The sequence below is a fragment of the Symphalangus syndactylus genome, chromosome 12, assembly GCF_028878055.3.
Source record: "Symphalangus syndactylus isolate Jambi chromosome 12, NHGRI_mSymSyn1-v2.1_pri, whole genome shotgun sequence".
Taxonomy (NCBI): Eukaryota; Metazoa; Chordata; class Mammalia; order Primates; family Hylobatidae; genus Symphalangus; species Symphalangus syndactylus.
The window spans coordinates 41,129,698-41,140,000 of NC_072441.2; the positions used below are offsets into that span (position 1 = coordinate 41,129,698).

The window sequence follows — 10,303 nt, forward strand, 5'->3', positions numbered from 1 at the left end:
GGATTGTCTTGAACTCAAGGGATTCACCTGCCTTGGCCTCCCAAAGTGCAGGGATTATAGGCATGGGCCACTGTGGCTGTAAACTCCTGTTCTTAAATGAAGCAGCAAGTCCCTGACTCTACTTACTGTGCCATACACCCCACTGCTCAGCCAACAATGCCACCACAGAAAACTGGCCCAGGACCTAACCTGCCCTTCCTCTTCCTTGGGTTTTGTCTGTTGGTAACTACTGTTCCCTTTTCTCTCCACACCTTTTACACTCTGGAATTGTTGTCCTAGATTCAAGCTTTTTATATTTACGTTGGAGGAAACTTTCAATATCAAGGGATCTCTGTGATGGCAGCAATAAAGTTGAGCAGAGTTTTAAAAATTTTCCTTCCTAAAAAGACTTTCTTCAAAAACGGTTTTGCATTGACTTTAAAAGGACAGAATATTTTTTTCCTGAGAAAGAGCTGGGGCATGTTGTCTTGGAGGTTATATCAGCATCAAATAGTCTAGACTCTCTCCAGACATTAAACGCTGCATAGGTCTGTGTAGAACCTCTGGCTGTCCATGGGAGATTCTTAGCGAACTGTCACTTGGAGAAAATAATGATTATGATTGAAGGACATAAACGAGAAAGGAAGCTATGAACAAATAATTCTGGGGCAAGTGGAGAAAATGACGGCTTGATCTAGGAGCAGTATGGTTCCCACATTTAATTAGGATTCAAGAAAGAAACGATTCACATTTATCTTTCTTTTCCAAAGCCCCCTACTCTTATATCTCATTGCAGATGAGTAGGATGAATGATGAATGTGTGATATCAGCAGAGGTTTCGTCAACTGTGGGGCACAATATAACATTATTTCAAGTTAGGCATTTTTACTTTATACCAGGAATATTACTTTATGCACTGTTTTTAATATTTGTTTGAAGAATACCCGAATACAGAATTTCTTTACCCATACTGAATTTGTGTGTGTTTACACGGTTTTTGTGTTTCGCATCAGTGCAAATAAAAGATTGACATTGCTACCCACTCAACCAGGCACTTTCAGACCACAAATCAGGATGAGAAAGGACTGCTAAACGCAAAGAATGCAGAAATAAAGATTACCCAGAGGTGGCGCTGTGACTAAAGTACACCTGAATTTTGATTACAGTGAATGTATTTAGTCCCTACCTCTCAGAAGAGAATGTTAGCCATTATCGCTTTTGTATTTCTATAAACACACATCGGCAAATAAAGCTCTCTGGTAATACACTCCCATCCACTCCAATCTACCAGGACATGTTTAAAGACCTCACTCCGCACAGAATTAGAGCTGAAGCACTAAAACCACCTCCTGAAATGTAGGCCCTGTAGCCTAGAGCTCTGTTACTCAAAGTTTTATCCATCTCACTCTCCTTCCTTCCACAAACACCACCGGGATCCTTTGGATAATCACTCAGTGATAGCTGAACATACGTGTGGTTAAATTTCTAACATTCCCTTCAGGAATTAAGATTTCGTTTTAGTGCATATTCTTCAGGAAAAATCCTGAAAAGTACCACAATTCATTATACATCTATGCATTATGTGCTCTATCTAAGAAAATCATTTTAAAAAAGAAAAAATAAAGACCATTTGGCTTAATTCTCTCATTTGTGGATGAGAAAATTAAGGCCCAGAGAAGGAAATTTACTTGCACATGACAAATCATAACTTAATTGTAGCCCACTAAGATCTTGTGTCATCTCCTTTTATTATAAATTATTTAAGAAGTGAAAATGAACCAGGGGATTCAAATGTATTATTTGTTTATGGTGTTCCTCTCCTCATCTGGTTTAATTGAGTTTTCTTGACTAACCTTCAAGCAGCATTACATCTTTTCTAAGTTGGTCCTCATTAATCATGCCCATCTGCAGCTGTTTTCTGTGTAGGACATTTTAATCACTATTATAGTTTTAAAGACTTTTTTTTTTAAAAAAAGCTTTTTATATGTGCACAAGGTGAATTGATCATAACAGGGCAATTTTAAATACAAATCAATAAAATTAGTTCATTTAATTTTAAGGTGCTAGAATTAAAAAATTAGTATTTGAATTGATATTTAAAATGCCCTCTACCTGACTGTATGGACAATAATTATTCTTTCTTATGCAGCCTTATTAATTTTGATGGTTTGAAAGACAGAAATCCCCCAAATAGACACTAAAACCATAGATGTTCAACATCTGCATTGTCTCGCCAGATTCTCCTTCAGGTTCCTTTCCTCAATCTAGCAGTACTGTGTGTAATACAATATGAAAACTCGCCCCACAAGGCTGGTTTTACTTAATGATACTTAGCAGAAGGGCTTTGCACTTTCATGATAATTTCCACCAGAAAAATCTCTCTGGAACTTACTAACAATAATCAGGCCTAATATTAGCCTCAGTCTGGAGATTTATTAAACCTATTTGGCAGAGTAGATAAAGTCGAATGCCTAGGTATTCAAACATCTAGGCTGTGCTTCGGCCTTGGAAAAAGACTCTCAGGCTAGCACCCTAAAAGCATTCCTCAAAACTTGATTTATACTAGAAGTGACATTTCTTACTCTCTAGAGGCTGTGAGATTGCAAATCTTGCAATTACTTCCATTGCTTTTGGGGGCTGTGAGAATTTCCGCCTCTCATCCTCCACAGTGAGGGAGGGTAGTCGGGCAAGGCTTTCTCCCTGAAGTTTTCGTCAACTTTGAAAATAAGGACTGTACTCCCTACATCACCAGCAATTGACAAGGATCCAGGAAATGCCTGCTAGGCACTTTCAAACTCGGGTAAATGGGGGTATGAGCGAGGCTAAGTGGGCAGTATTTAGCTAGCAACTATTATTTCCTTTATGTATGAGCGAGGCTAAGTGGGCAGTATTTAGCTAGCAACTATTATTTCCTTTATGTTTCTACCTTGTTAACTAAGCTTCCACTACGGTTCATAAATCTCCAATATCGTGAATTAAAGAAACAACAACAAAAATCCTTTTCTGTGTGCGTGTGCGTGAGGGGACAGAAGTCCACTGCCCTAAGATGCAAGACTTATCTTCCCAAACAGGAAGAGACCCATTTCTGGGAAAGATGTTAAGTTTCCTAAGGGTCTCCTCTCAGATCGAGGGGATGGCAGTCCCCGGGGGGCGAGCGGGCGCGGGTCCTCAGGGTCCCCATGCGCTGAGAAGGCAGGTGAGGCCCCACCCCGGCGTCTCGGCTCCGGATCCCGGGTCGCGAAGGGCAGCCCAAGCGGGCCCTGGCGCCAGGCGCCCGGGTCACTTCTCCCCACCTGATTCGGGCCCTTCCCTTCTCCTCTGTCGGCCCGCTCCGCCGCCTCGCTCTCTCCCCCGCCCCCCGAGTCTCGTTTCAGTCATCTCTTTGTCCTTCCCCGGATTGGCAGGTTTTATTATTCCGCCTGAACAATCCGGCCGCCCAGTGGCTGAGGGTCGCTGACGTCGGAGGCAGAGCCGGGGAGTAGTTGGGATTTTGCTCTGTCAGTAACACATGTGTAAGAGCCGCGGAGGGAGCGAGCGAGCCGGCTAGAGGCCAGCGCCGCCGCCGCCGCCGCCTCCGAGCCGGGCAGCAGCAGCACCGGCAACAGCCCCGGCAGCGGCGCAGGCTCCAGCGCGCCGGACCCGGCCGGCCGCAGCCCCCGACTCCTGGGCGCGCCTGCCTGCCGGCCTCCGCACCGTCCGCCGCCGCTCCCGGGGTTGTTGTGCTTGCGGCTGCTCTCGGCCGGAGGTGCAGGGAGCTCAGTCGAGCCGCCGCTGCCAGCTCGGAGCGAGCAAGCGAGCGAGCGCGCGGGAGGGAGGAAGGCGGCGGCGGCGGAGGAGGAGGAGCGGGAGGAGCGCGGGCGGGGGCGGGGGCCGCCGGGCGGGGGAATATACAAAGTGAAGCCACATTGCCAAACTTGCAGCAGCGATTGCAGCAGTTGCTGCCGCTGCGCCGCGCCGCGCCTGAAGCCGCGCCGCGCGGGCCGAGGGCTCCTGCAGCTGCTCGCGCGCAGCCGGAGGCGGAGGAGAAGGACGAAGACTGAGACTGACACTTCTGCTCCCGGCCGCCTGCCACTTACGCGGAGGCCCCCCAACCCGCCCCAGAGCAACGCGATTTAAAAAAAAAAAAAAAAAAAAAAAAAAGCCGCCCTTAGCCCCCTCCTCCCCTTTCCTGCTTCTGCGAGAACTCCCTCCCTCCCTCCAGCTCCGCCAGCCCAGGCGCCCCTTCCCTGGAAGCCGAGCGGCTTCGCTCGCATTTCACCGCCGCCGCCTCTCGCAATATTGCAATATAGGGGAAAAGCAGGTAAGGGGGCGGGTGGAGAGCCGCGGGCCGGGAGGTGGGAGAGGGAGGGAGGGGGCCGATTCGGGCCAGGGCTGTTTTCTTTGGCTTCCTTCCCCTGACCGTCCCAAATTGCAAGTAAACAATACGTCGGCTTAGATAAAGCGCGAGTCTGAAACTACCGAGGCCGGCCTGCGAGCTAGCGCGGAGGGCAGCCCCGGGCCGCCAGCTTTGTAGCGGTTCCTGCTTACAAAAGGGCTCTTCTTGGAAACGGGGCTGGTGGGGACCGTAGAGGGGGTGGGGATATTTCTAGTTCATAAGGGAAAGGCAAGGGGTGCTTAGATGAGGATTTTAAGTATGAGAAGTAGTGTGTTTGGGGGGGTGGGGGTGGGAATAGTCACGATACCCCCCCGCCCTTCTAGTAAACACTATTTTTGAAACAGTGGCAGGAAGGATCTAAGTGAGCAGGATTCGGTATTGCTGGTTCTTTTTAAAAAATTCCTCTTGGCTTATAAGTCTTTTGTTCCAATCCAGAAGAAATACGGTGAATCACCTAATTAAAATCAAGACATGAATTAAGCATCCATTTTTGTACTACAAATTGCCAGCGTTACGTTTGTCCCTCCCTTGGTCTCCATTAAAAAACACCAGAGACGTTGTTAAAGGGGGGCAGATTTTGCCTCTAGCTGCCAGTTCTGCTTTCTATTTCACTGACTATCCCAGGACCTAAATTGCTTGGCTATGTAATTACTAGAGTATAAGCCTATTTAACTTAAAAGCTTTCTTTTTTTTTTTTTTTTCCAACTCTAAATGAAACTTGATGAGGGCCCGTCCTTAGTTATCAGGGGAGTCAGTTTCTGGTCAGTCTTCTTGATTCATCTCTTTTAGATTTAATCAGCATTAAGGTATTGCTTGTCCTTAAGAGCTTTAGCTAATGGGGTTACTGGATGCTTTTCTCAGTGTAATGTTTCCTTTTCAGAAAAAAAAAATACATATATATTTATCTCTCACTAAAGATGGGGGCGGGGAAGAGCTTGGAATCTCCTCCCTCTCTCTCCTTTTAAAAAGGAATTCGGAGCGATTAAAACGTTGGGGGAAACAGTTTAAAGACCTAGGGCAGGAAATGCAGATTCATTTGGGTTAGGGTTGAAATTGTAACAAAAAGCAATTCCTCGAGTAAATGCATCAGATAAATCAATTTACATAAAGGTATGATGCATTCGGATAAATGCAATGCTAATGGGTTTTAGAGTGGTCCTGTTTCCAAAGTCTCAGGGTTTTGTTACAGCTTAATTGGTGCAGTTCTTATTCTGGTTTATTGTGCGGTCACTGGACGCACGTTCCGGGACTCTTTCGGAGGAAATGTGTTTAAAATCGGCCTATTTAAGGAACCCGAGTCCTTGTTTCGTTCCTTCCTCGTTTTTTTTGCAGCAGCCAAGTTGGGCCGGGGACAGGCAAAGTTCGCCTTCTTCTGAGGTATCAGCTGAATGTCTTGAGCAGATAGCCGGGAGCCTCAGGGGGAGCCCACACTCTCAGCTTACAGAGGACAAAGACAAAACAGGCTGCTTAATTGGCAGTAAATAACTTGATCTTTTTACAGAATAAGTGACTAGAGGAACACTAGGACTTTATTGGACTCGGGATTGAAGGCAACAAATTAATCGGTTTAGGCTAAGCTTTATAAATTGATTCCTATATTATATCCCAGTTGCATCTCTTGTGGCATTCATTAGAGTGGGGAATTCTTTTCTAAAGCAGTTTTTGGTGACAGCAGGACGGGCTCGAATTTAACTTGTGCATCCCTTAATGGTGCCTTCTCGCATATTATCTGTAACGCCGCCCCCCCCCCCCCTTTGGAGGAACAAAGCTTTAGCATTTAAATTGCTGATCAAGGGCAGATTAGTGAGACCAAAGTGGAGAGTGTTTGTATAGGAAGTTAACAGGCATCCTAAAGTTCAATGATCTATTATTCTTGCCTGTGTCCTGAAAACCCAGAGAAAACACTCATTGATCTTCAAAATGAAATGAGATTTGGAACAATAATGGGAGATGGCGGTCACCACAATGGCTTGTGAAAGGTGCTGCTTAAAATACGAAAAACCAGTTTCGCAACTTTACACACTGCACCCCCCTCCCGTCACCTTGCCTTCCCTCCCACCACCACGCTCTCCATCTCCCGTCTGCCGGTCCCTCCCTCGTTCCCTTTCGGAAAACCGAACTATTTCCAACTTGTGAACTGCAGCTGCACTTCCCAGGGCAGAACCCGGGAGGGAACGAGGCTCCGGCGGGGCCGCCGCCTCCCCACTCCCCTCGGCTCTGTCCCGGAGCCCGGCGGGGGCTGGGGAGGGGCCGGGCGCGGCGGTGGGTGGGTTTGACCCTCATTTGCTGGAGGCGGGCGGCGGAGGAGGGGAGGAGGGGGACAGTGGGCGGAGGCGGGGGCTGGGAGGAGGCGCCGCGAGGGGTGGAGCGCGCCGCGGAGCCTGCTCGGAGTTTTGACAGTACCGGAGCTGAAATTGTCAGCGGCGGTAAGCGCAGGAAAGTTGAGAGGAGCTCGTGGCCGTAGAACAAAGCTTGAGAAAAGTAAACAGGCGGCTGCTGCCGGCGAGCTTCCCTCCTTCCCTCTCCCCCTCAGCCTCCTTCCCGCCCTTGCCCTGCTGTTTCCTTCCAGCAGCTCCGCGGGGAGGAGGGGAATGGGCTTGCGCTCTCTCCGGCGGTTACTAACTTTTGCATCGCCCCTGTTTTGTCTTTCTCTCCCTGTCCCCTTCCCGCCCTCTGCAGACCATGGTGAATCCGGGCAGCAGCTCGCAGCCGCCCCCGGTGACGGCCGGCTCCCTCTCCTGGAAGCGGTGCGCAGGCTGCGGGGGCAAGATTGCGGACCGCTTTCTGCTCTATGCCATGGACAGCTATTGGCACAGCCGGTGCCTCAAGTGCTCCTGCTGCCAGGCGCAGCTGGGCGACATCGGCACGTCCTGTTACACCAAAAGCGGCATGATCCTTTGCAGAAATGACTACATTAGGTAAGACTTTGCTGCCTTTCCTGGAGATGGGGGGAAGAGCAATGGTAAGGCCAAAGGTGAACAGGGTTGTGAGGAAAGGAGTAGGCAACTATGGGAGTACATTGCAGCCTTCACCTCAAGAATCTTCTAGTTGGCGGAATTTAAGGGGTTCAGGAAGCATGTGTTAGTCTTCCAATATCTGATGGCAAATTAATGGCAAATGCCATACTAAGTAAAGACCATCTGGTGGTACTGGGTCATTAGATGTGCAAAGGTTGAGCACCCTCTGGTCCCAGAGTTTAAGTGGTCAGCCTCTACTGGACTTTAGGCTAAAAGCAAACATCTCAAGCGGGAGTTAAACTGCGTTCCTTAAAACAAGGTAGGAACTCACAGAGCAACTCAGAAACAAAGGTTGACTTAAAAATACAAGTGTAGTTAGTGAGAAATGATTTGTCTATAGTGATGGCTTATTACGATATTTACATAAGCATCTTGAAACTTTTTGAGTGGAAAGCTGTGATTCGTTCTTTGTGCTCCTTGAGAAAAATGCTAATTATCCATCAGTTTAAAGACTTGTAATTCTTACAGAGAAAAAAAGCCCCAAGAAATAAAACCTGGTGGTAATGTTTCTCATCATACTGTTACTCGGAGGCTTGCAATAATTCAGTTAGTGTGTGGTTTGCGATGTAGAATTTGCAGTTTTTTTCAATTGAAGCATGTTCAGGTTTTTGGTTTTTTGTTGTCATTTGTATCACTGCCCTTGATCCCCAAAAGAGATTTAGAAAAAGCCTATAGAATTATACTAATCTTGCATTTTAAAGCAATGTATAGGAACATTCATATGTCCATGTAAGCAGTCTTTTCCAACAAGTTGCAGTGCAATTAATGGAAAGAATTCAGGAGGTCAGGTGCCTATAGGATCTTTTCAGGTGAACTCAAGCTACTTAAACTCATTAATTTGAAAGGAGGCATTTGAAGGATTACACATTTAATTTGAGTAAATGGTTTGATAGACTGATGCACATGAATGCTTCTAGGAGGTGTTCTGTTTCAACATCCAGTAATTAAAAAAAAAAAAAACCCACACGCACACAGTTGATACTAGAAAACGGCACACTTTTAAGAAGAATTTCATCCTATGTAAATTTGTCCTAAACCTTTTTCTTTAAAGTGATTAGTAGAAAATCTTCTTCTTTCTTCAGTGTGGGTAAATCAGTGGATGAAATATTTTGTTCAAAGTTTAGCTCCATTGTGATTCGCCTTACCCTGTGACTAACATTGCAAAAGGTTCCAGTGCAGTTCAGAGCTGAGTGTGGATATGTTTACCCCAGTGCTATCATTAGTGTAAGATGATGGAGTAAAATGACATTTAGTTATTTTGATAATGCAACCTGTGTCCACTCTGCTGGCATCCTCAATCAGTCAAGTAAAAGAAATACAGGAAGGGAGAGGGCTTTTATTTTTAAATTAAGATGGCAGCATTAATTTCACTAAGTGTTCTTTTAGAAGTAAATGTTGGAAAATCAGCGGGAACATGGGTGTAATGCTTTCTGGTCCTCCTTCCAAGTAATGCCATGAGCTTTGACAGTGCTGTAATTAAATAGAAAGCAAAACTGTGGTAAGAAAGGAGTGTGGTTTGAAGTGGAAAAATTGACAGTGCTGTTAAGATTCTGTGAATGGTACAAATTCATCTCTTCTCCGAGTGCCTTCAAAAAAAAAAAAAAAAACCAAAAACCCCTCACTTCTGATTACAACTAATTAAAAAGAAGATAGGTTGACTTGTATTCCCCCAGGACAAGTTTAGGCAAGTGGCTTCCTGGGAATTGTGTCCATTCTTTTCTCTATTCTTGGGGCCAAATGTAAATGGCCTTTTGGTGTTTTCCTGTGCCCTAATGGAGCAATGGAGGATGTGTGCCCAGCCCTGAGCCTTAATTAATGGGATCTACGTTCTTCCTTTTTTCCCTCTGAAGCTGGAAACTGGAGCCAGGCTCGCTGTTGAACTACATGCTATCCCGAGGACCTTAGATCTTTCTAGGAGAGATGCATTCTAGCTCAGTACGAAATTGATGGCCTCACACTTAGCTCAGGGTTCACCAGCAGCTGAGCGCCCCTTCCCCTCCAATTTAAGAGATTACTGAAGTCTTCCTTGTGTTCCTCTCTCAGCCCATCAAGATGCCCAAAGGGTGGGAAGGTGGGGAGATGCAGACGTTCCTGTTCCTCTCAGCTACCCCCTCCCCAGTGTCCCTCAAGTCCACTTGTTTGAGGAGCTTTCAATGCCGCAGGGACCGCTGCAGAAGAGTGGAGTAATCTGCTCGCCCGCCGCCAGGTGAAGGGGACCCTTGGTCCGATTGAGACCACATAGTGATTTACTGAGGGGCTTTTAAACTGTCTTGACTTTGAGGTTGTGGTTTTTTGAAAACAACCAAGGTCTTGCTAAAAAGCTGCGTTAGAGCTGGGAAAGGCCGGCCTGAGCGCGGGGGAGGGGGCTGCAAGATGAGGGGGCGCTTTCACCAGTCCCCTCCCCCTCCGCGGCCAAGTGTCGATGGGCAGAGCTGGGCTTCTGCCTCCTCTCCCTCCAAGATTTCAGATAAAGCGGCTGCCTTGCTGCAGCGAATCCGCACAATTAAAAGCTTTAATTAGTGGCTCCTCCATTTTCTCAGTTCTGATGGGCTTTATCTAATGAGATCTGGTCTCTGGCTTAGATCTGCTCCGAATGACGTGTCCGCAATGAATGAGAGCTGCGTCGCAAACAAAACATTTAATTAACAAAATTGGCCTCTAAGAGAGGGAGGGAAAGAATGAAAGGGGGGGGTTGTAGAGCGGAGGGGGAGGGTGGATCTTAAAGGGACCAACGCCTGCCTGGCCCCCCCATCTTACAAAAGTAGGGGAACCTTGGGACTGCCCCTTCCCCCACCCCCGGCTCCTGACCCTTCAGCTCCACCCAAGCGCGCCAAGTAGCTTCGGAAACAACGTTTCTCTTCCTCGAACCCTCTTTCCTCCACCCCCACCTCGGGCCCGGAGACTGGCGCGGAAAGTGCAGCGAGGAGGAAGT

At 47.2% G+C, this 10,303-nt stretch overlaps 1 protein-coding gene and 1 long non-coding RNA gene across 6 annotated transcripts in view; one reads left to right on the top strand and one right to left on the bottom strand.

Moving 5' to 3' along the window:
- The first annotated feature begins 3,487 nt into the window (after positions 1 to 3,487).
- LMO4 (LIM domain only 4) overlaps positions 3,488 to 10,303 on the top strand; it is a 17,120-nt gene continuing 10,304 nt past the window's right edge. Inside the window, exons 1-2 of one of the 5 annotated variants that reach the window (XM_063624322.1) lie at positions 3,488 to 4,279; positions 7,034 to 7,272. In XM_063624322.1, coding sequence (XP_063480392.1) covers positions 7,037 to 7,272 — 236 coding nt within the window. In that variant the 5' untranslated portion in view covers positions 3,488 to 4,279; positions 7,034 to 7,036. Of the gene's footprint in view, positions 4,280 to 5,060; positions 6,621 to 6,695; positions 6,836 to 7,033; positions 7,273 to 10,303 lie in introns of those variants that run through there. The other 4 variants (XM_063624323.1, XM_063624326.1, XM_063624325.1 and 1 more) reach the window with 4 other exon arrangements.
- LOC134733725 (uncharacterized) overlaps positions 8,353 to 10,303 on the bottom strand; it is a 2,414-nt gene continuing 463 nt past the window's right edge. Inside the window, exons 1-2 of the long non-coding RNA XR_010117349.1 lie at positions 10,260 to 10,303; positions 8,353 to 9,989 (exon numbers count right to left, since the gene is read on the bottom strand). The exon at positions 10,260 to 10,303 is cut by the window's right edge and continues 463 nt beyond it. This is a non-coding gene — a long non-coding RNA (uncharacterized lncRNA). The remainder of the gene's footprint in view (positions 9,990 to 10,259) is intronic.